The following is a 26,034-nucleotide window of genomic DNA, read 5'->3' as shown; positions in this document are numbered from 1 at the left end:
AAGGTCACCAGCTGACTCTCGGCTAAAGCAGTCCTGTCAGTCTCGTCGTAAATGAGTCCGAGGGCAGAGAAAAAGCGATCAACAGAGGAAAGTTCAGGGGCGTCAGGAGCCAAGGAGAAGGCCCACTCTTGGGGCCCTTCCTGGAGTCGGGATATGATGATACCCACCCGCTGGTTCTCGGAACCTGAGGAGTGGGGTTTAAGGCGGAAATACAGTCTGCAACTCTCCCGGAAGGAGAGAAACGTCTTACGGTCCCCTGAGAACCGGTCAGGTAACTTGAGGTCGGGTTCTAGAGGTGAGGTGAGGGGAACTACTACGGCAGCGTCACCCTGGTTGACCCTCTGGGCCAGGGCCTGGACCTGTAGGGAGAGGCCCTGCATCTGCTGGGTCAGGGTCTCAAGGGGGTCCATGATAGCGTCAGCGTAGGGGAAATGGTAGACTAGGTAAGGGGCTTGTAATTATGTAATGGCAGGAAGGAGGTGAAGGGAAAGTGAGCCCTAATCTACCCACCGCCCTGTCCCTGCCTACTTGCAACGACCCACCCTAGGCGACGGGGTACAACTGGGCGGCGGTCCCTACGCTGTCTAAGTGCACGGGAGAAGAAACAGGGAACACGCAAGGGAAGGGGCAGTAGCCCACGGAACGCCGCGAGGAAACGAGCGGTGAATGAGTTGTCAGGACCAGGATGAAGTGCAGTATACCCAAGTGAGCACGGAGGAGGAAGCAAGCCGGAGGCAAAGCAAAGTGGGTTAAGCAGAACAGCAGCAAGGCAGAAGCACGGCAGAAGCAGGCTGGAGCAAGCAGCAGTGGGGCCAGGAATCCAAAAGAATTACAAGCACTGAGGAGGAGAACACAGCAGGTAATAAAGGACAGGGGGCGGAGCTAACTCCGACTGACCAGGCCGCGATAGGCTCTCCCACTCCTGAGCCTGCCACCCTGGTTGGTGGGAGATGGTGTCAGTCGAACAGGTCTGGCCTCAGGTGTGGATTGATTAATCCCAGGAGTATACCTAGACGTAGTACCTGGCAGATCCCTAACACTGCGGCTGCCCCCTACACTCAGAATCCCTAACTCCTTCCATGTGTCCCTCCTGAAACCAGTGGTCCTGAACCGCTACAGCAAGACCTCTAGTTCCACAGTTGCTTCCAGCGGTCCTTCTGATGTATTCGAGGTAAAGGAGATCCTGGACCGCAAGAGGGTAGGAGGAAGGACTTTCTATCTGGTGGACTGGAGAGGGTTTGGTCCTGAGGAGAGGTCCTGAGGAGAGGTCCTGGGAGCCAGAAGAGAACCTCAGTGCTCCTGCTCTTATTAAAAAGTTCCTCTCTCACTCTGGCCCCAAGAAGAGGGGGTGTAAGAGGGGGGATACTGTAGCGCCCATGGCCGCGGGCCGTCGGGTTCACTCACCTCCCGACGCCCGCAGCCATGGATCTGTGAGCGCTGGCCTCCGTCTCCCTCCTAGGAGATGCCAGCGCTCACTTCCGCTCTGTCCGGCCGGGTCCCGTAGGGTGCGCGCGTGCACGCTCGTGCCCGCTCTTAAAGGGCCAGCGCGCACATGAAAACAATGATCATTAACCCACGTGATTCCCTGCCCTATAAGAATGCCCCAGCCCTTCTGATCCTTGCCTGAGCGTTGTTAGTCTTTCCCGGTCTGTCTCGCAAATGGTCCCTTAGTGTCTCCCGTTCCAGCTGTTACCCGTGCCCTGTTACCGTTCCTGTATTCCGCATTGTTCCTGTGCCTACCCGTGTTCAAGTGTCATCTGCCACGTCAAGTGCCATCTGCCACGTCATGTGCCATCTGCCACGTCATGTGCCATCTGCCACGTCACGTGGCATCTGCCACGTCAAGTGGCGTCTGCCACGTCAAGTGCCGTCTGCCACGTCAAGTTTCGTCTGCCACGTCAAGTGCTATCTGCTCATCGGATACTGCCCGCCACGTCTGGCGCCACTTTCCACACCTGTCTCCATCCGTGCTGAAGCCACAGTCACCGTCCGGACTATTTCAGGTACCTAAGCATTACTGTCTGCTATTTTACTTTCACATAGACTGTGACCTGGTCAGCTGCCTCCCCGCTACGGCGGAGCGGCCTAGTGGGTCCACAAACCCAGCGTCCGTGACAAACATGTTGTTTTAATTGCACAGTGAATTCCGTAAAAACGGAGCGCAAAAAAACATGGAGGAATCGCTGTTTTTTTCATTTTCTACTCCACAAATATTTTTTTTCCCGTTTCCTAGTAGATTATACGGCACAATAAATGGTGCTAAGAAAAATTACAACTCGTTCCGCAAAAATCAAGCCCTCATAGGACTATATCAACAGTAAAATAAAGAAGTTATGGCTTTTGGAAGGTGGGGAGGAAAAAACTAAAATTAAAATCTGAAAAAGGGCTGCGGCGGGAAGGGGTTAATGTGCATTTTACTCTTGTTAACGTAGTAGGGGTAAAATCCACACCAAAATCTGCATGTGACAGATTTTGCTAAAGAAACGCTGAGGGAAAATCCGTAAACAAATCCGCTTTGTGTGTGGGTACTATAAATGGTACATATAATGGTTCCGTTAAAATATACAACTCGACCCGCAAAAAACAAGATCTCATGACAGAAAATGTCACCAGAAAAATAAAATAAAAATGTTATGGAGCTTGGAAGGCAGGAGGAAAAGACAAAGATGCAAGGATGGAAAAATGGCGAGGAACAGGGGTTAAAAAAGACAAGTATGTTTATGGCGGGGACAAAACAAATGTATCTGAACTGCATATCTGTAGTGTGCCGATCGCCGATCTCTGGTCACGTCACAGGGGTGAATTATACTACTGAGTTTATTAATTTACCACATAAATCCACGTCCACCCACTCTAGATGACAGGACTATGCTAAATTACTCACATGGGTTTCCAACACCCCAATAATTTATACCACAATATGCTACCACCACCTATACTTATCTAGGCAATAGGGGCCTACGTCTCTATGTTCCCTTAACCCCTTTAGGACACAGCCTGTTTTGGCCTTGTGGACACAGATGATTTTTTCAAATCTGACATGTGTCACTTTATGTGGTAATAACTCCGGAACGCTTTTACCTATCCAAGCGATTCTGAGATTGTTTTCTCGTGACATATTGTACTTTAGGTTAGTTAAAAAATTTGGTCGATAAATGTAATATTTATTTTTGAAAAACTTCAAATTTTAGCAAAAATTTACAAAAATTTGCATTTTTCTAAATTGAAATGTATTTGCTTGTAAAACAGATAGCAATACCACACAAAATAGTTACTAGTTTACATTTCCCATATGTCTAATTTATGTTTGCATCATTTTTTTTACGTACTTTTATTTTTCTAGGACGTTACGAGGCTTAGAACTTTAGCAGCAATTTCTCATATTTTCAATAAAATTTCAATAGGCCATTTTTTCACGGACCAGTTCAGTTCTGAAGTGGTTTTGAGGGCCTTATATATTAGAAAGTCCCCATAAATCACCCCATTTTGAAAACTGCACCCCTCAACGTATTCAAAACCACATTCAGAAAGTATTTTAACCCTTTAGGCGTTTCACAGGAATTAAGGCAAAGTAGAGGTGAAATTTACAAATTTCATTTTTTTTACCAAAATTCATTTGTAATAAAAAAAAATCTGTAACACAGAAGGTTTTACCAGGGAAACGGAACTCAATATTTATTGCCCAGATTTTGCAGATTTTAGAAATATCCAATATGTGGCCCTAGTGTCCTAATGGACTGAAACACCGGCCGCAGAAGCAATGGAGCACCTAGAGGATTTTTGGGCCTCCTTTTTTTAGGAATATATTTTTGGCACCATGTTAGGTTTGAGGAGGTCTTGTGGTACCTAAACAGTCGAAACCCCCAAAAAGTGACCCCATTTTGAAAACTACACCCCTCAAGGCATTTTTCTAGGGGTATACTTAGCATTTTGACCCCACAGTTTATTTGCAGAATTTAGTGGAATTAGTCTGTGAAGATGAAAATCACCTATTTTTCTGTGGAAACATAGAATTTTTTAATTTCTACAAGGAATAAAGGAGAAAAAGCCGCCCAACATTTGTTAAGAAAATTTCTCCCGATTACGGCAATACCCCATATGTGGTCGTAAACTGATGTTTGGACCCACAGCAGGGCTCAGGAGGGAACGAGGGCCTTTTGGATTTTGGAGCGCAGATTTTGCTGGATTGGTTTTCAATGCCATGTCGGGTTTGCAACGCACCAAAGGGACCAAAACAGCGGAAACCCCCCAAAAGTGACCCTACTTTGGAATCTACACCCCTCAAGGAATTTTTCTAGGGGTATAGTGAGCATTTTGGCCCCTCAGGATCTTTTTTAGAGCTAAGGTGACCAAAAAACAGCGATTTTGGCGCTTTAAATTATTTATTACAGCGTTCACCGTGCGCAATAAATTACATTTTAATTTATTCTGCCGGTCGGTACGATTACTCCGATGCCATATGTGTATAGTTTTTTTTAAGTTTTGCAGCGTTTGTACGATAAAATTACGTTTCTATAAAATAATATATTTTCTGAGACACGCTATTCTGAGCCGTAACTTTTTTATTTTTTCGTCAAAAAAGCTGTGGGAGGTATTTTTTTTTGCGGGACGGGTTGTAGTTTTTATTGGTACCAGTTTGGGGTAAATGCGACTTTTTGATCACTTTTTAATCTATATCTTGGGAGGGGTGGTGACCAAAAAATAGGGAAGCTGACAGTTTTCCGTTTATTTTGTTTGCAGCGTTCACCGTGCGGGAAAAATTAACATTATAGTTTCATAGTTTGGGTCGTTACGAACACTGTGATACCAAATATGTGTACTTTTTTTTAACGGTTTCATTTTTTCCCTATAATAAATGACTTATTATAGGAAAACAAAACCTTTTATTTTTACACTTTTATAAAACATTTTTATTAACTTTTTTTTTACTTTTTACACTTTATATTTTTGTTTATTAACTTTTCTTTTACTTTTTACACTTTCTTTTTTTGACCTGCAGCTCTGATCGCTGCTAGAATACATTACACTACCTAGGTAGTGTAACGTATTCCAACTGTCAGTGTGACGTCACAGTCACTCTGACAGTTTGTCTACGAGGATCAGAGGCTGATCCTCATAGGCTGACATACATGGCAGACTTGGGGGCCGTTGTCTGGCCCCTGGGTGCCATCACAAGCATCAGAAGCCCCCACGATTGCATGGGGGCTGCTGATGCGCTACAAACCCGCTGTCACGGGCACAGGGTATGTGGACCCACTAGGCCGCTCCGCCGTAGCGGGGAGGCAGCTTACCAGGTCACAGTCTAAGCAGAAGTAAATGGCAGACAGTATGCTTGGGTACCTGAAATAGTCCGGGCGGTGGCTGTGGCTTCAGCACGGATGGAGGCAGGTGCGGCAAGTGGCGCCAGACGTGGCGGGCAGTATTCGATGACACTTGACGTGGCAGATGGCACTTGATGTGGCAGATGGCACTTGACATGGCAGATGGCACTTGATGTGGCAGAAGGCACTTGACGTGGCAGATGGCACTTGATGTGGCAGATGGCACTTGACATGGCAGATGGCACTTGATGTGGCAGAAGGCACTTGACGTGGCAGATGGCACTTGACGTGGCAGATGGCACTTGACGTGGCAGAAGACACTTGAACGCGGGTAGGCACAGGAACAACACGGAATACAGGAACGGTAACAGGGCACGGGTAACAGCTGGAACGGGAGACACTACGGAACCATTTGCGAGACAGACTGGGAAAGACTAACAACGCTCAGGCAAGGATTAGAAGGCCAGGGGCCTTCTTATAGACCAGGAAATCGTGGCAGTTGATGGTGATGACGATTTCCTAATTGCGCGCGCTGGCCCTTTAAGGCCGGGCGCGAGTGTGCGTGCGCACCCTACGGGATCCAGCCGAACAGAGCGGAAGTGAGCGCTGGCATCTCCTAGGAGGGAGACGGAGGCCAGTGCTCACAGATCCATGGCTGCGGGCGTCGGGAGGTGAGTAAACCCGACGGCCCGCGGCCATGGGCGCTACAGTATCCCCCCTCTTACGCCCCCTCTTCTTGGGGCCAGAGTGAGAGAGGAACTTTTTAATAAGAGCAGGAGCACTGAGGTTCTCTTCTGGCTCCCAGGACCTCTCCTCAGGACCAAACCCTCTCCAGTCCACCAAATAGAAAGTCCTTCCTCCTACTCTCTTGCGGTCCAGGATCTCCTTTACCTCAAATACATCAGAAGGACCGCTGGGAGCAACTGTGGAACTAGAGGTCTTGCTGTAGCGGTTCAGGACCACTGGTTTCAGGAGGGACACATGGAAGGAGTTAGGGATTCTGAGGGTAGGAGGCAGCCGCAGCTTATAGGAGACAGGGTTAATTTGTTGCAGGACCTCGAAAGGACCAAGGAACCTGGGAGCGAACTTGTATGAGGGCACCCTCAAGCGAATGTTCCGAGAGGACAGCCAGACTTTATTCCCCGGAAGATACTGAGGCGGCTCTCTTCTCCTAGTATCTGCCTTTCGCTTCATGCGTTCGACCGCCAGCAAAATAGAGGACCGGGTCTGTTGCCAGATTTGCAGGAAGTCCCCATATGCAGAGTCAGCAGCCGGTACCTGAGATGAAGTCGACACAGGAAGAGGGACTCTGGGATGTTGACTGTACACGATGTGAAACGGAGTGGAAGTGGTGGACTCACTTGTGTGGTTGTTGTATGAAAACTCCGCCCATGGAAGAAGCTGTACGCAGTTATCGTGCTGTGAAGAGATGAAGTGGCGGAGGTAATTTTCCATGACCTGGTTGATCCTCTCAACTTGCCCATTGGACTGGGGATGATAGGCAGAGGAAAAGTCCAAACTCACATCCAAGAGTTTACAGAGGGCTCTCCAGAACTTGGAGGTAAACTGAACCCCCCGGTCGGACACAATGTGAAGAGGCAAGCCATGCAAGCGGAAGAGACTTTGCCAGTCGAGGAGCAGAGGGTAGGCCGGTCAGCGGGATAAAATGTGCCATCTTAGAAAACCGGTCCACCACCACCCAGATGGTGTTGCATCCTGCTGAGAGAGGAAGGTCCGTGACGAAGTTGATAGCAATGTGCTGCCAGGGGGCACTGTGTACAGGCAGGGGATGAAGCAGGCCGGCAGGCTTGCTGTGAGTTACTTTGTTGGAGGCACACACCGTGCAAGCAGAGACAAAGTCCAGAACATCCTTAGGTAGCGTGGGCCACCAGAAGTGACGAGCGACCAGGTCTTGGGTCTTACGGACACCAGCGTGCCCAGCCAGTTTAGAACAGTGTCCCCAGCGGAGAATTCTTTTTCGGTCTGCCAACCGAACAAAAGTTCTCCCCGGAGGGATATCTCTAAGCTGCAGAGGATTGGCGGTGACAACGCAGGATGGGTCTATGATCGTCTGAAGGGACTCCACCGTGTCTTCCGTCTCAAATGATCTGGACAGGGCATCGGCCCTCACATTCTTGTCAGCGGGACGGTAGTGGAGCAGAAATTGGAAACTGGTGAAGAACAGTGACCACCTGGCTTGACGGGGATTCAGTCGTTGAGCAGACTGAAGGTAAGTAATATTCTTGTGGTCGGTGAAGATCAGGATGGGGTGAGCGGCGCCCTCCAGAAGGTGTCTCCACTCCTCCAGGGCCAATTTGATAGCCAGTAGCTCCCGATCTCCAATGGAATAGTTGCGCTCAGCAGAGGAAAACAGTCTTGAGTAGTAGCCACATACTACTGCCTTTCCTTTGGAGCTCCTCTGGAACAGAAGTGCGCCTGCACCAACAGAGGAAGCGTCCACTTCCAGTGAAAACTGCAGAGATACGTCAGGGTGATGGAGGATTGAAGCTGAGGTGAAGGCTTTCTTGAGGCTAATGAATGCGGACTCTGCCTCTGGAGTCCACACCTTGGCGTTCACACCCTTCTTGGTAAGGGTAGAGATGGGGGCCGTCAGAGAAGAAAAGTTCGGAATAAACTGCCGGTAGAAGTTGGCGAAACCCAGGAACCGCTGTATGGCCCTTAGGCCTTGAGGACGTGGCCATTCCAGGACAGACTTTAGCTTCTCAGGGTCCATCTTAAGGCCTTGATCCGAGATGACATAGCCCAGGAAGGGCAAAGACCTCTTTTCAAAGGTGCATTTCTCTAACTTGGCATACAAGCGATTCTCTCTTAGTCGCAGAAGAACTTGAGGAACATGCCTCCGATGGGTCATCAGATCTGGGGAGAAAATTAGAATATCATCGAGATAAACTACAACCCACGTATAGAGGAGATCTCGGTAGATGTCATTAACGAACTGCTGAAATACTGCGGGAGCGTTACACAGTCCGAAGGGCATCACTAGGTATTCGTAGTGCCCATCGCGGGTGTTAAATGCCGTCTTCCATTCGTCACCCCGGCGAATCTGGATTAGATTATAGGCCCCCCGCAGATCTAGCTTGGAAAAATTTTTGGCTCCCCGTATGCGATCAAACAGCTCAGAAATGAGTGGCAACGGGTACTTGTTCTTGACCGTGATCTGATTGAGACCACGGTAATCAATGCAGGGTCGGAGAGATCCATCTCTCTTTGTAACGAAGAAGAATCCTGCCCCGGCCGGGGAGGACGATTTTCGAATAAAACCCCTCTCCAAGTTCTCCTTGATATAGGCTGACATCGATAAAGTCTCTGGCAAGGAGAGAGGATATACTCGTCCACGGGGAAGAGAAGCATTGGGAACCAGTTCAATGGGACAGTCGTAATTCCGATGTGGAGGCAACGTCTCAGCCTCTCGTTTGCAAAAGACATCCGCAAAACTGGCATACTGAGAAGGTAGATCGGAGAGTGACTGAGGCAGAGGAGGCACAACAGGACGGACTTGTGACAGGCAATGGCTATGGCATCTGGAACCCCATTGAAGAACTTCTCCAGAACTCCAGTCGAGTGTCGGGGCGTGTAGACGGAGCCATGGCAGACCCAGCAGGATAGGATTGATAGCCTTGGGTAGTACCAGGAAGGAGATCTGTTCCGAGTGAAGAGCTCCGACCTGTAGTGTCAACGGCTCAGTGATGAGCATGATCGGATCAGGCAACGGTAGACCATTCACAGAAGCAACTGCCAGGGGTCTCTCCAGACGGACTGTGGGTAGTTGAAACCGGTCCACTAGATCCTGGTGGATAAAATTAGCAGCCGCTCCAGAGTCAAGATAGGCGGAGGAAGGATGTGATGCCTGTCCGGTGACGATGGCCACAGGTATCGACAATTTGGAAGAGGTTTTAACGTTTGGAGACGTTCCACCTAGAGTTGCCTCTCCAATCAACCCTAGGTACTGGAGTTTCCCGGTTTCTGTGAGCATTGGCGCACAAAAATGACCCTTGAGGCCACAATACATGCAAAGTCCAGAGGAGCGTCTGCGCTGCTTCTCCTGTTCAGATAACCGGACTCTGCCTACCTGCATGGGTTCCTCAGGTAGCGCACTAGGAGTGGACAATAGTGGTCTCTGGGCAGAGGGTGCTGGTCTGTGGGCCCGGCTCTCCTGACGAACCTCTTGAGAGCGCTCCCGGATTCTCATGTCAACCCGGGTGGCTAACAGGATGAGGGCATCCAAGGTAGAAGGAAGGTCGCGGGCTGCCAGTTCGTCCTTGATGTGAGAGGACAGTCCCTGCCAGAAGGTCGCCACCAGTGCCTCATTGTTCCATGCCAGCTTGGCTGCTAAGGTACGGAAGGAGATAGCATACTCCCCTACTGTGGAGCCCTCTTGCTTGAGGGTCAGCAGAGTGGCTGCGGCAGAGGATGTTCGACCCGGCTCTTCGAACACGGCCCGAAAGGACTGCAGGAACAAGGCTAGGTCCGCGGATACAGGTCCTTGTTGCTCCAAGATTGGGTTTGCCCATGCGAGATCCTTGCCAGCGAGGAGGGAGATAATAAATGCCACTTTGGCCTCCTCGGAGGGGAAGAGATGAGGCCCTAGCCTAAAATATACTGTGCATTGGTTGAGAAATCCTCTACATGCTCTGGGGTCACCGTCGTAGCGAGGAGGAAGAGGCAGAGGAACTGAGGATCCGGAACAAACAGGGGGAGCAACAGGCAGTGGCACGGCAACAGCTTCAGGGGGAAGAATCGGGGGTGGAACAGCGAGTAGATCTAGGCGGACCAGGATAGAACTCACTGCCTCAAGGAGTTGATCCTGACGTGTGCGGAGGTCCTGCATCTCTGTCTGAATCTTCTGTACAGGGGTCTTGGGCTGGCCAGCGGTTTCCATGGCCTGAGCGTACTGTCACGGGCACAGGGTATGTGGACCCACTAGGCCGCTCCGCCGTAGCGGGGAGGCAGCTGACCAGGTCACAGTCTAAGCAGAAGTAAATGGCAGACAGTATGCTTGGGTACCTGAAATAGTCCGGGCGGTGGCTGTGGCTTCAGCACGGATGGAGGCAGGTGCGGCAAGTGGCGCCAGGCGTGGTGGGCAGTATCCGATGACACATGACATGGCAGATGGCACTTGACGTGGCAGATGGCACTTGACGTGGCAGAAGACACTTGACGTGGAAGATGGCACTTGACGTGGCAGATGGCACTTGACGTGGCAGATGGCACTTGACGTGGCAGAAGACACTTGAACGCGGGTAGGCACAGGAACAACATGGAATACAGGAACGGTAACAGGGCACGGGTAACAGCTGGAACGGGAGACACTACGGAACCATTTGCGAGACAGACTGGGAAAGACTAACAACGCTCAGGCAAGGATTAGAAGGCCAGGGGCCTTCTTATAGACCAGGAAATCGTGGCAGTTGATGGTGATGACGATTTCCTAATTGCGCGCGCTGGCCCTTTAAGGCCGGGCACGAGCGTGCGCGCGCACCCTACGGGATCCAGCCGAACGGAGCGGAAGTGAGCGCTGGCATCTCCTAGGAGGGAGACGGAGGCCAGCGCTCACAGATCCATGGCTGCGGGCGGGCGTCGAGCCCCGCATGTAACGGGTTAATTGCCGAAATCAGCAGCGATGAGCCGCTGATCGGCAACACTGGAGTGTCAGCTGTCGGGGACAACTGATCTCCAAGTTCCCGATGCACACTGTCGCCGACAGTGTGCCATCGGGAACGACACAGTCACTTCCTGTCACTCTGACAGGAAGCCTATCAGGACCAGCCGAAGGTTGGTCCTGATGGGCTTCCGTCCATGGCAGACCCGGAAGCCATTGTTTGGCTTCCGTTTGCCATAGTAACTATCGGCAAACCCCGCGATTTCGGACCGGGGTCTGCCGATATGTTAGAAACCCCCAAAATTCGGCAATTGCACCCGATCGCCGAATTTAAGGGGTTAATTCGCCAAAATCAGCGGCAAAGGACCGCTGGCCGGCAAGAGGGGAGTGTAAGCTGTCGGCGACAGCTGACCTCCCGGTTCCTGGTGCACAATGTCGCCTACAGTGTGCATCGGGAAAAACTCAGTAACTGTACGTCCTCGTGCGGGAAGTAACCTCCTGCAACGACGGACAGTTACGTCCTGGTGTGGGTAGGAGTTAACACCAGTTACAATAACCGATTATCTAAATGGAACATAAAATACAGGTAACCTTCTTCACCTTCGGAAGATAAAGTTCTGTCAGACTACAAGGAAGAGACTTATTAATATTTCAAATTTAATACACAATAGTGCAGTTCAATGCAAAAAATATCTGTCAGGTTAAAAGATGAAAAAATATACATACAGTTACAATGCATTCAGTTTATAAAAACAAAAGGGATAAAAGAAACAGAACAAAACCTGACTGATGTACAGCGGTGATATCCTGGCTGTGGGGTGTAATGACGGGGGGTGGGGAGACAGACAAGTGAGCCCTAATCTACCCGCCACTCAGTCCCTGCCTACTTGCAACGACCCGCCCTAGGCGACGGGGTACAACTGGGCGACGGTCCCTACGCTCAATAAGTGCACGACAGACAAACAGACAAGGGAACACAGAGCTAGGGGGAGAAAGGGGCAGTTGCCCACGGCAACATCGTGAGCAACAAGAGAAGTAAACAAGCCGAGTAAAACCAGGAGTGTACGAGGTACCAAACGCAGAGCAGGAGAGTAGTCAGCAAGCCGGGGTCAATATGAAGCAAGGACAATAGTACAAGAAGCTGCAGCAGGGCCAGGAAACCAAACGAAAAGAATCACAAACAAAGGAGGAACAGGAAAGGCCGGTATAAATAGACAGAGGGCGGGAGCTAGCTCCGTCTGGCCAGGCTGTGATAGGTTCTCCCACTCCTAAGCCTGCCATCCTGAGTGGTGGAAGATGGAGTCAGTCTCACAGACATAGAAGCAGGTGCAGACTGATTACCTATGGGCGGGGATACAGAAGCTGTGCCTGGCAGATCCTTAACACTTATACTGTATAAGATTACGGTCTGCTGGACCCTGTATTTAAGCCTACCTTGTGGTAGGCTTAGATACAGGGTCCCACAGACAGTATCACACATGGGCCCTGTATCTAAGCCTAACACATGTGTTACTAATAGTTTTTTTGTGTGTTTTCTTACAGGTTCGGTCGTTGGACTACATCGGATTCCAGGACTACTTAGATGACTGCTTTTTTTTTATTATCAATAAATTGGTTAATGAGGGTTGTGTGTTTTTTTTTTATTTCAATAAAATATTTTTTCTATCTCTTTGTGTTTTTTTTTAAACTATATTAATACCGTCTTAGTAATGGCCGCCGGCTGATTGACAGCGTCCGTTGCTAAGGCGGGGCTTAGTGTTAGCCGATGCAGAGGCTAACACTAACCCCCATTAATACCCCAGTACCCACCGCCACCAGGGGTGCTGGGAAGAGCCGGGTACCATCCAGTACTTGACAATCTGTAGTGATGGTCGGGCACTGGGGTGGTCGCAGGCTGGTATTATCAGGAGGGGAAAGGCCAAAAACAGTGGTCCTTTCCATCCTGGTGATGCTAGGCTGCTGCTGCATTATTGTATCTGGCTAGTTATGAAAAATGGGGGGGACCCCACGTCATTTAAAAAAAAAAAAAAAAAATTGGAAAGAACGATGTCAGGCCCCCCCCCCAATTTTCATAACCAGCCAGATACAACACAGCAGCAGCAGGCAGCATTACCAGGGTGGTAGGTGCCACTGTTTTTGGCCTTCCCCAGCCTAATACTACCAGCCTGCGGCCGCCCCGGTGTCTGACCGTCACTGCAGATGGTCGGGTACTGGTTCGTACCCGGCTTTTCCCGGCACCCCTGGTGGCGGTGGGTACCGGGGTAATAATGGGGGTTAGTGTTGGCCTCTGCACCTAACATTAAGCCCTGCCTTAGTAATGTAGGTTGTCAATCAGCCAGCGGCCATTACTAAGGCGGTGATAATAAAGGTTAAAAAGATACAAGCACATAGAAAAAATATTTTATTGAACTAAAAAAACACAACCCACATTAACCATTTTATTGAGAATAAAAAAACGCCGTCATTGAAGTCCTCGAATCCGAAGTCCAACAACCAAACCTGTAAAAAACACAAACACACAAAAATAATCCGTAACACATAAAGAAGCAAAATTATTATTCTTACCTTTCCTGGGTCCAGCGCTGGAGCCGCAATGTCAGCGAGCTGAGTCCTGTATCTAATCCGATCATGTGTGATACTGTCTGCTGGGCCCTATATCTAATCCAATCATGTGTGATACTGTCTGCTGAGCCACTGTATCTAATCCTATCATGTGTGATACTGTCTGCTGAGCCACTGTATCTAATCCTATCATGTGTGATACTATCTGCTGGGCGCTATATCTAATCCTATCATGTGTGATACTGTCTGCTGAGCCACTGTATCTAATCCTATCATGTGTGATACTGTCTGCTGAGCCACTGTATCTAATCCTATCATGTGTGATACTATCTGCTGGGCGCTATATCTAATCCTATCATGTGTGATACTGTCTGCTGAGCCACTGTATCTAATCCTATCATGTGTGATACTGTCTGCTGAGCCACTGTATCTAATCCTATCATGTGTGATACTGTCTGCTGAGCCACTGTATCTAATCCTATCATGACTGATACTGTCTGCTGAGCCATTGTATCTAATCCTATCATGTGTGATACTGTCTGCTGAGCCACTGTGTCTAATCCTATCATGTGTGATACTGTCTGCTGGGCCCTATATCTAATCTTTCATGTGTGATACTGTCTGCTGAGCCGTGTATCTAATCCTATCATGTGTGATACTGCCTGCACACATATGTATTGGGGCTATTTCCCCTGACATTTTAAGTCCTTAGTGACGCCCCTGACTGCTAGTGCTGCATTGTTGGGTCACTTAGGAGACCCAGCGATGCAGCTGAAAGGGGGGGGGGGGTATACAGGCATAGTAAGTAATGTGTCCAGGTGATAAGATTGTATCTTTACAGCACAGTATGGACAGCCACAGCCACACAGTCTCCATACCACGACACTACACACAAGCTGCACGTGCCATTATAGAAGGCGTGAATATACGGCCTCTGCACAGTTCTTACAAGAATGACCAAGAGGACAACTACGCAGCGACCCCAAATTCTCGAACCTCGGAGGGGCGTGGCTGTTCGGACAGTCCTGTGACGTCACCACACTCCCTTCTCTGGGAAGTAACGGTATGACGCGGCGTTAGCACATGAGACCACGCCTCTTCTTGGAAGCCCCGCCTCTCGGTGGTTGCATTTTGAAGCCGCTGGACGGAGTTGTAGAGCGGTGGCTGGGAGCTAGGACTGAGGAAGCGGGACACGTCGTGACGTGATTGGTGGCGTTGCATTAAGTGTGCTGAGGATGAGCTGTACGGGGCGCTGATCCCCTGCTAGAAGTGGAGACCACTCTGCGGAAGTCCCGGAGCTCTGCTGTTTGGGGGAGTGGGGGACTGCCGTTCCCCGGAGCTCTTTCCTGTACTGAGTGTAGCAGGAACTCACTGGCTGGGTTGGGTGGTGCAGCCCTCATGGTGGGAAAAGTTCGTGCTGTCCGTGTGTGACCTGTGGAGCCGGAGCATGTGATACTGGTGCCCGGGGCTGGGGCAGGTGTGATTGAAGGGTACTGCCTGGAATGCTGCTTTCTATGTGATCTGGACACCTGTGCTGGAAGGGAGCGGAGCTGTTGAGGATCGGTGTGTTCGGAATGGCAGGAAAGATGAAGCTGAGCCGGCAGATCACGGTGCTGGGCAGCGCTATATTCTGTGTAGTGATCTTCTCCTTATATCTCATGCTGGACCGGGGGCAGTTTGACCAACCTCAAAACCCCCGCAGAGAGGCAGCACTTCAGAAGGTGAGCAGTGCCCCTGACAGATCCCATGTGTGCGTGCTGGATGTGCCCCTGACAGATCCCATGTGTGCGTGCTGGATGTGCCCCTGACAGATCCCATGTGTGCGCGCTGGATGTGCCCCTGACAGATCCCATGTGTGCGCGCTGGATGTGCCCCTGACAGATCCCATGTGTGCGCGCTGGATGTGCCCCTGACAGATCCCATGTGTGCGCGCTGGATGTGCCCCTGACAGATCCCATGTGTGCGCGCTGGATGTGCCCCTGACAGATCCCATGTGTGCGCGCTGGATGTGCCCCTGACAGATCCCATGTGTGCGCGCTGGATGTGCCCCTGACAGATCCCATGTGTGCGCGCTGGATGTGCCCCTGACAGATCCCATGTGTGCGCGCTGGATGTGCCCCTGACAGATCCCATGTGTGCGCGCTGGATGTGCCCCTGACAGATCCCATGTGTGCGCGCTGGATGTGCCCCTGACAGATCCCATGTGTGCGCGCTGGCTGTGCCCCTGACAGATCCCATGTGTGCGCGCTGGCTGTGCCCCTGACAGATCCCATGTGTGCGCGCTGGCTGTGCCCCTGACAGATCCCATGTGTGCGCGCTGGCTGTGCCCCTGACAGATCCCATGTGTGCGCGCTGGCTGTGCCCCTGACAGATCCCATGTGTGCGCTGACTCTGAACTCTAGGACTTTTCAATAATTATCTGACATGTCATTGAGATGTCAACAGAGCACATGTGAGGTCCATGCCCCCCACTGCTGCTCAGAACAAAGGTCATAGCCCTCCTACTCCTAATCTACAGCCCAGCACCACTACACAAGTTCCATAGCACTGTGTGTCAATTACTCTTCTAAAGTTCTCAGAGTTTCTCAGTTAGAGAAATCTCTCACCACAGTTTAGGGTTGTGGGTATATGACCAAGTGCCAGTTCTGAGCATTGTGGGGTTCACAGCTCAAGGAGTTTCCCATAAAAGTATATTATGACATGTCAAGCAAATTATTGGGGCTGATTGACCCACTGATCCCGAGATCAGGAGCAACACCACCTGCTCACCACCAAAAAAACTACCTGTCTTTGAACTGGTGGACATCAGTCGGACCCCAAGATTCAGTGCTTTGTGACATGCTTTTTTTTATAGGAACCCCCTCCATGTCCCTGCACTTTGCGGGACAATCTGACTGGAGTTGCTCTTTTATATCAATGGATACCTGTCAGCCCAAATTGGACTCCTTATTCTGCTTCCACATGTCTGTTATTTGTGCTTAGTACCTTTTTATTATTTGTTCTCTCTCTGTAAGAAAAATCTATTTGTTTGGTAGTCATATTCTATCCTTGAAAGACGAGCGTTCTTAATGCTTCTCTGAAGGGTTGTCACCCAGCTTTACCAGAAGCAGTTACAGAAATGGCTAAATAGAATCGTTGCCGACCCAGGGATTTTTTTTTTTAAGTTTTGTTTTTATTTTTTTTTCTTGTTTTGTTACTTTTCCAGATGTTTATCCTTCTCTCTTCTAGATTTGCTGTTGGACTACGTTCTTCAGCAATGGATATTTATTTTGATCTCTGAACACTGTTGGCTGGGAGAGATCTACACATTCCTGCTAAGGAATATGATCCAGATTTAAAACCGCGCCACAGCTGAACCCTTGACAAATGTGTCGCTCCGCCAACTCTGAAGCTTCACTCATTGTTTCTGGTAAAGGTGCACGTGTCTGCAAAAGTGGCGCAGGGGCTTCATGAATATGGCGTTTGGGTTAAGCACCATGCTTTTTCATACTTATTATGCCAGAAAACTGGTGTAAATAGATTGAACTTTCCATGACTTATGATGGGCTCTGGTGCAGAACGGTATATAATGTGTGTTGGCACTGAGGGGCTTTTCCAATTTCACCGACACTTGTCTAATCTTGAAGGATGTTTTACATCTATTAAGCCGTCTCCCTTGATGTTGAGGTTCCTCTTCTTCACTGCTGCTGACTTCTTATCATGAAGTTGTCTGCTCTATTGTAGTATACGCTGAATTCTCCCAGTTCGAAGCTAATTTGTGTTCGGTCTTGTGGTTTGTAGCCATTATCTGTAAGTAGAGGGGATTTAAGGATTACTATTGATTTTGCGAGGTTCTAATGTAATATCTGGATGCTCGGCATTCCCTCCTGGCTTCAGTGTAAGGTTGTCACCCAAAGAAGCAGCAGATGATACAAGGAGGAGGGTTCCATATAACCGAGAACTACATGTGCTCATCTTTGTTATACACAGAATCTTGTCATTCGTTCCCATATGTGGAATTTGTGAACTGTGTGCTGGGGGAGACGGTGTGACTGTAGAAAATGGGTTATTCTCCCCAAAAATAGTTTTATCTGATGACCTGTTATAAGTCGGATTGATCAGGGGTGAGTGTCTTGGAGCCCAACGATCAGGAGAACAAGCTGACCTGGTTTGACTGAAGATTTCACCCATTAAATTCAGTGGAAAGAAACTGCTTATGTGTGTACAACCTCTACACTAAGGACCAGCTCGTTCTCAGGGACCGTTGGGGTCTTAGCTGTCAAAACCCATTGGATCATCACCTGACTTTTGTGACCAATAGGTTAGTATATGAATATTTTGCAAATGGGGTGTCTAGGTACTAGTAAATTAAAGGGGTTTTTGCATGAGACATTTATGACATATCCACAGGATATGTCAGATAGATGCGGATCCCACGTCAGGGACCCACACCTATCTCTAGAACGGGGCCCCCTTAACCCTGTGCCAGCTTTGTCTGATCTCGCTGACTCCCGGCCACTTCCTGGTTATATGGTCGGGAGTTACGAGAACAGCGTAGCTCGTTGAGCTACCCTGTCTCCGAAATTCCCATAGTAATGATGGCAGTTACGAAAGCAGCGTAGCATGCGAGCTACGCTGTTTCCGTAACTACCGTTCAGTTCTATGGGACTTAAGGAAACAGCGTAGCTCCGCCATCTTCGACCATAGAACCTTTTTCACGGTTGGAATTCACCTCATTCAGCCGCAACACAGAGTGGCTGTATGAGGTTTAGGGTGCCCCGTTCTGGAGATAGATGCTGCCTCTGGGACCCGCACCTATCTGACGTGACATAGCCTGTGGATGTGTCATAAATGTCAATCTTGGGGAAAAACCCCTTTAAGTCTTAAGTCCTCATGCACACATACTTCAGTTTTCACAGCCGCAGAAAACTGATCCATGTGTCAGTTTTGACATCCGTATGGTTTCCGTTTTCACTCTGCATCTGTTCCGTGGCTCCATATTTTCCGTTTTATACGGTCCACATAAAAAACGGAAGAAAGTAAAATTGAGCTGAACTTGTCCCATGGAACACCTGTAAATTTGCCTGCCGTTGCCTGCTTGGCAATGAATCTGCAAATAACTGACCGCACGCGGATGTCTTCTATTTTGATGGATCCATAGACTACAATGGGCAAGACGGAACCTTACAAACGGACACGAGTAGGACATGTTCTATTATTTACAGAACGGAGACATGGCCCCGCGAAAATAACGCAAGTGTGCATGGTCCCATAGAAATGAATGGGTCAGTGTGCTATCCGTTAAAAAAAAAATGAGAGCGCACTCAAGAAAATCACTGAAGTGTGCTTGAGTCCTAATACACAGAAATGATCTAGATAAATAACATTCTAATTTACCTTACGTTCTAAATCTGCATCTTTTAGATCCGGGGTCTCAAACTCGGCCGGGTAAGTGGGCCATATATAGAAAAAATTAGAAGTTGACTGGCCGCATTTCAACTATCTAGTTTTCCAGTTTAAGTGTCGCTAAATGCAGTCTGGCGGCTCAGTTGGCAGTGTTTGGTAGACCCACAAATGTCAAGATTGGGCAGCCCCTTTTAAGATAGTGCCACAGAGCCCTCGGTAGGTAGTGCCACGGTGCCCTCGGTAGATGCTGCCACAGTGCTATATATGGACAGTGATGTCAGGGGCTTGCCCAGAGCTGGAGTCCCGGAGCAGAGCCGCTTCTAGCACTCTGCCTGGGATTCCAGCTCTGCTTCTGACATCACTGTCCATATATGGACAGAGATGTCAGGGGCAACCCTAGAGCTGGAGCCCCGGGCACAGCGCTAGTAGGCTCTTCCTGGGACTCCAGCTGTGCTCCTGACATCACTGTGACTCCTGCTCTGGGGAAGCCCCTGACATCATTGTCGATGTATGGACAGCGATGTCAGAGGCTTCCCCAGAGTCCCGGAGCAGAGCCGATAATAGAGCTCTGCCCGGGACTCCGCTCTGGGGAAGACCCTGACAACACTGTCCATATATGAACATCGATGTCCGGGAATTCTACAGAGTTCCGGAGCAGAGTCTGTACTAGCGGCTCTGTGTCCCGTGGGCCACAGATGACAGCATCAGGGGCCGCATGCAGCCAACGGGCCGCGTGCTTGAGACCCCGATAATATAAACCTATGTCTCTTATATCTGGTATCCAAGGAAGATGTCAATGGGTGCATGGGGAAAAGCTTCATCCTGCTGGTTGCCTTACCCTCTGCTGTACGGATGCATGTTGTGTGTTTACTGCACACAACAGTGTAAAGTATTATATTCAAAGTCCGACAAACTGTGTGTGTGTGCAACGTGTTTCAACGCTGTTGGCATTATGTCGTCTATGAAGTAAGTCCCATCGTCTTTCAGGCTTACACTGGCAGGTGTTCTAAAATATGTCACTATGCCAATCATTGAGGATTATATTACTTAAAGAGGTTCTGTCAGCAGATTATAAGTGTCCTATCTCCTACATAATGTGATCGGCGCTGTAATGTAGATAAGTGTTTTTTATTTTGAAAAACAATCATTTTTGAGCAAGTTATGAGCAATTTTAGATTTATGCTAATTAGTTTCTTAATAGACAACTGGGCGTTTTTTAGGCTTTGACCAAGTGGGCGTTGTAAAGAGGCGTGTATGACGCTGACCAATCGGCGTCATACACTTCTCCCCATTCATGTCCATTTGTACTCTGCACAGCGTGATCTCGCGAGATCACGCTGTGCTGTCACATACACCCACAGTAACGTTACTGAAGTGTCTTGAGAGTGAATAGATATCACCTCCAGCCAGGAAGCGATGTCTATTCACACTCCCGACACTTCGGTAAAATTTTTGTGGGACTTACACAGCACAGCGTGATCTCACGAGATCACGCTGTGCTGTGATTAAGTCCCACACAAACTTTACCGAAATGTCGGGAGTGTGAATAGACATCACGTCCTGGCTGGAGGCAGTGTCTATTCACTCACAAGGCCGAGCCTCTTTAACATTTACACTTGTCCATCTTCTATTATACCACAATATGATGTTTTCGGCACAGTTAGTTTCTTTCTACCTAATCTACACAAAAGAGAGTAACGTTGTAAATGCATTATATTCCTTATATTGTACTGGTCCTAAACTACAACTTGCAATCTAGCTTAGAGCTGCATTCACATAGTTGTCATTGGAAACCGTCACTAGGTCGTTGTCAGGCACATCCTGAGATTGAGGATACACATAGGGGGGAATTTATCAACCTTTTTTTTTTTTTTTTTTCTGACGCAAAAGGCCATGAAAGTCTCAACTTATGGCTTTTCTACACCACCCTATCCACTTTTATGGAAAGGGAGCGTGGCCTTGTAAAAGGGGTGAGACCACAGAGGCCGTCAAACTTATTGGAACTTACACCACAAAGTTGACAAATTTATAGTGGAAATCTCCACCAGCTCCTAGCTAGCATAGATTTTACTCTGTGGGGTGTAACAAGGTAGAGGCCGTGCGGGGTCTCATAACTAGTTCCCCCCCCTCCCTAATCAGACTATCTTTACCCACCCCTTCCCCCATTGGAGAATTAAAAAAAAAAATTGGCAAGCAGTGTCGCGCTGTGTAAGCTGTGCGGTAAGCTGAGGGAGCTTTGAGGGGATAAGTGGAACAGGGTTGTCGGAGGTGGCCCCCCCCCTCTATTCTAATGGCTCAGATGCCGTGGTCGCTATTGACCATCGTATCTAAGTGGTTAAACGGCAAGGATCGGAGTTCTCTCTGTTCCTGGGCGTTGTTGCAGGGTGTTGGCTCTTAGGGTATGTTCGCATGCAGCGTTTTCAGGCGTATTTCAGAGCATAATTGCCTTGAAAAACATTAGCAAAACGGTTTTAAATAGCTTCCCAATGATATCAATGGGAAATACAGCGTTTATTTCAGCAAGGCATATTTTTACACCGCTGTTTTAAAAAAAAAGCGGCGTGTAAAAAGACTCCATGTAAAAAGGAGCACGTCACTATGAAAAATGCCTCAAACGCTTCAAAAACGCCTGGAAATCCGAGGCTGTTTTCCCATGAAAACCGCTCCATAATTTTCAGACGTTTTTTATCGTATGTGTGAACATACCCTTATACATAGCTGACACTTGCCGTGTATAGAGGTGCATGAAGGGGCTAAAGGGAACAAAAAAACCCCACCTGCTTTTCCCATTTTTTTTTTTTCCCCCTAAAGTCATGTAAAGAGCATAATTGGTTTTGCTTCATCCGTGAAAGTCCAAACTATTCTAATATATTTTCACCTGCACCGTTAAAAACGTTGTACAAAAATAAAAACATGCTGTAACTGCTGTTTTTTTATAAAAAAATTTTTTGTTGGTTTCCTCAGCTCCCAAAACAGATGGCATAAACTGATTAGACAGTGTTTTTTTTTTTTTTTAATAAAAATAGTTCAAAGGTGTAAGTAGCCTTTAAAGAAGCTCTGTCACCACATTATAAGTGGCCTATCTTCTACATAATGTGATTGCCGCTGTAATGTAGATTACAGCAGTGTTTTTTATTTCGAAAAATGATCAATTTTTAGCAAGTTATGACCTATTTTAGCTTTATGCTAATGAGTTTCTTAATAGACAACTGGGCGTGTTTTACTTTTTGACCAAGTGGGAGTTGTAAAGAGAAGTGTATGACTCTGATCAATTCGCGTCATACACTTCTTTCCATTCATGTATTCAGCACATAGTGATCTTGCTAGATAATGATGTGCTGTCACTTACTCACACATTAACATTACTGAAGTGTCTTGACAGTAAATAGACATCGCTTCCAGCAAGGACGCGATGTCTAATCACAATCCAGACACTTCGGTAACGTTTGTGTGGGAGTTAATGACCACAAGCGTGATCTCGCGAGATCACTCTGTAAGCTGACATTTACAGTGTGATCTCGCGAGATCACGCTTACTGTCATTAAGTCCTGGCTGGAAGCGATGTCTAGTCACTCTCAAAACACTTCAGTAACGTTAATGTGTGAGTAAGTGACAGCACATCGTGAGCAACGCAGGATCTCTGTGTGCTGAGTACATGAATGGAGAGAAGCGTATGATGCTGATTGGTCAGCGTCATACACTTCTCTCCAACGCCCACTTGGTCAAAAGCTAAAACACACCCAGTTGGGCATTAAAGTCATTAGTATAAATCTAAAATAGGTCATAACTCCATCAAAATTAATAGTTTTTCTAAATAAAAAACACTGTAATCTACATTACAGCGACGATCACATTATGTACAAGATAGGACACTTATAATGTGGTGACAGTCTCTTTAAAGAGGCTCTGTCATCACATTATAAGTGCCCTATCTCCTACATAAGAGATCGGCGCTATAATGTAGGTGACAGCAGTGCTTTTTATTTAGAAAAACGATCTATTTTCACCACGTTAGGAGCGATTTTAGCTTTATACTAATGACTTTCTTAATGCCCAAGTGGGCGTGTTTTTACCCAATCTATAAAACTATAATGTTGTTTTTACCGTAATAAAAAGTTGCATGTAACGTAAAATTGTACCAATAAAAACTACAGCTCGTCCTGCCAAAAATAAGCCCTCACACCACTCAATTCATGGAAAAATAAAAAAGTTATGGCATTTGGAAGGTGGGGAGTGAAAAACGAAAATGGAATTGCAAAAAAGGATCAGTCCTGCAAAGGTTAATTAATTTCTATTAAAAAAATAAATTTTTGCCACATGTGGGGTATTGTCGTACTCGGGAGAGATTGCGTTACAAATTTAGGGCGACCTTTTTCTCCTTTTATCCCTTGTAAAAATGAAAAAATTCAACATTTTAGTGGACAAAAATGTTTATATTCATTTTCACGGCCTAATTATACTAAATTCTGCAAAAAGCCTGTGTGGTATAAATGCTTACTATACGCCTAGAAAAATTCCTTAAGGGGTGTAATTTCCCAGAGTCACTTTTGGGGTGTTCCACTGTTTTGTTCCCTCCAGGGCGTTGCAATCACGACATGGCACTAAAAACCAATCCAGCAATATCTGCGCTCCAAAATCTAAATGGCGCTCATTCTCCCTTCTGAGCGCTGCTGTGGGTCCAAATATCAGTTTTATTACCACATATGGGATATTTCCGTAATCTGGAGAAGATGCTTTACAAATGTTGGGGTGCATTTTCTTTTTATTCTTTGTAAATATTACAAATTTCTATGTTTTTTTTCATAAAAAAAGTAGATTTTCATTTTCACAGACTAACTCCAATAAATATAGCAAAATACCTGTGGCGTCAAAGTGCTAACTATACCCCTAGATAAATTCCTTGAGGGGTCTTGTTTCCAAAATGAGGTCACTTTTGGGGAGTTTCCACTGTTTTGGCATCACAAGACCTCTTCAAACCAGACATGGTGCCTAAAATATAATCTAAAAATAAGCAGGCCCCAAAATCCACTAGGTGCTCCTTTGCTTCTGAGGCCTGTGTTTCGGTCCATTAGGACACTAGGGCCACATGTGGGATATTTCTAAAAACTGCAGGACCTGGGCAATAAATATGGAGTTGTATTTCTCTGGTAAAACCTTCTGTGTTACACAATTTTTTTTTTTTTTTATTACAAATGAATTTCGGCAAAAAATAAATACATTTGTAAATTTCCCCTCTACTTTGCTTTATTTCCTGTGAAACGCGTAAAGGGTTAAGAAAGTTTCTGAATGCTGTTTTGAATACTTTGAGGGGTGCTGTTTTTTAAATGGGGTGATTTTTTGAGGGGGATTCTAATATATAAGGAGCTCAAAACCACTTCAGATCTAAACTGGTCCCTGTAAAAATAGCCTTTTGAAATTTTCTTGAAAATGTGAGAAATTGCTGCTAAAGTTCTAAGCCTTGTAACGTCCTAGAAAAATAAAAGGATGATCAAAAAATGCTGCAAACATAAAGTAGACATATGGGAAATGGTAACTAGTGACTATTTTGTGTGGTATTACTATCTGTTTTACAAGCAGATACATTTAAATTGAAAAAAATGAACATTTTTGCAAATTTTCTCTAAATTTTTGTGTTTTTCACAAATAAATATTGAATTTATTGACCACATTTTTCCACTATCATAAAGTACAATATGTCACGAGAAAACAATCTCAGAATTGCCTGGATAGGTAAAAGCATTCCGGAGTTATTACCACATAAAGTGACACGTCAGATTTGAAAAAATCGGCTGTGCCGCAAGGCCAAAACAGGTTCAGTACTGAAGGGGTTAAGCGTTCAAAAAAACAATATAAATTTGGTATCACTGTTATCGTATTGACTGAATGAAGTCAACATGTCTTATCGCACTGTAAATGCTGTAAAAACTAATCTCAAAAAACATGAAGGAATCGCTGTTTTATTTCCTTATTTAATCTTCCAAAGAATTATTTTTTCTTTCCGTTTCCCAGTACTTTGTATGGTAACATTTGAAATAGTGGCATTGAAAACGACAACTCTTCCTGCAAAAAAAAAACAAACAACAAGCCCTCATACTGCTATGTTGACGGAAAGATAAAAAAAAAAGTTATGGCTTTTGGAGCACGGGGAAGAAAAAACGTAAATGGAAAAACTGAAAAATGTCTGTGGTGCTAAGGGGTTAATGGTATATTACAGTGCTAAGTGTTGACATCTTCTGTTTGCAGCTGATATGAATTATAGTCGTGGGAGGAACCCCCCCCCCTAGCCAAAATAGACACGTGAATATACCCTAAAGGCTGGCTTCCCACAAAGTGAATGAGATTTAGAAAATCACATGCCCACGCTGCGAAAAAAAACACACAAGTCGTGCGGAAAGTGTTCTGCGATACGTTTTTCAATTCTGCAGCGTGTAAATTTTTGCTGCGTGTTCTGTGCGGACATGCTGCGTGTTTGGCCCATAGACTTCAATGGGGAGTAGAAATTCTGCAACAGATTTACCTAAGGGTATGATCCCACACACCAGAAAATCTGTAGCAGAATCTCTAGAAAAACGTTGGTAAATCTGACACACAAATCCGCACCATATAGTGCATTTTTCTTGCTCATATTGATGCGGGAAAATGCTGTATTTTTTCCCACTGCAGTTTTAGCGTTAAACATTCATTATATTGTTATTATTATTATTGCATTTCTGTTGCATAAATGGTATAACAACCGCGACAACATAAATCTGTTGCAGAATTTCTGCTCCCCATTGAAGTCTATGGGCCAAACACTCAGCATCTCCGCACAGAACATGCTGCGAAATTGAAAAACGCACCGCAGAACACTTGCCACACGACTTTTGTGCGTTTTTTTTTCCTTTTCCGCAGCGTGGGCATGAGATTTTTTTAAATTTCATTCACATACTACTGTAAATGCTGCAGATTTTTCCGCACAGAGTTCCATTGCAGAAATTCCGCAGCGAGCTACAAATCCAGCCAAAGGAATATTTTTACTGCATGCAACTAGATGCACCCCGAATTCCACAGCATGCCCTTCATCCATTGCAGTGCGCGGGCATATTGTGTATCAGTATTTGTAAGCCAAAGCCAGGAGTGGGTACAAGACACGGAAGAGGTGCGAAT

At 47.0% G+C, this 26,034-nt stretch overlaps 1 protein-coding gene across 1 annotated transcript in view; it reads left to right on the top strand.

Moving 5' to 3' along the window:
* The first annotated feature begins 14,632 nt into the window (after positions 1 to 14,632).
* Positions 14,633 to 26,034, top strand: part of MAN2A1 (mannosidase alpha class 2A member 1) — a 153,574-nt gene continuing 142,172 nt past the window's right edge. The window contains exon 1 of the mRNA XM_075836752.1: positions 14,633 to 15,224. Coding sequence (XP_075692867.1) covers positions 15,078 to 15,224 — 147 coding nt within the window. The 5' untranslated portion in view covers positions 14,633 to 15,077. The remainder of the gene's footprint in view (positions 15,225 to 26,034) is intronic.

This window comes from Rhinoderma darwinii, chromosome 1 (genome assembly GCF_050947455.1).
Source record: "Rhinoderma darwinii isolate aRhiDar2 chromosome 1, aRhiDar2.hap1, whole genome shotgun sequence".
NCBI classification, from domain to species: Eukaryota; Metazoa; Chordata; class Amphibia; order Anura; family Rhinodermatidae; genus Rhinoderma; species Rhinoderma darwinii.
The sequence above is the reverse complement of the archived record's forward strand: the minus strand, read 5'-3'. Positions and strand labels throughout refer to the sequence as shown.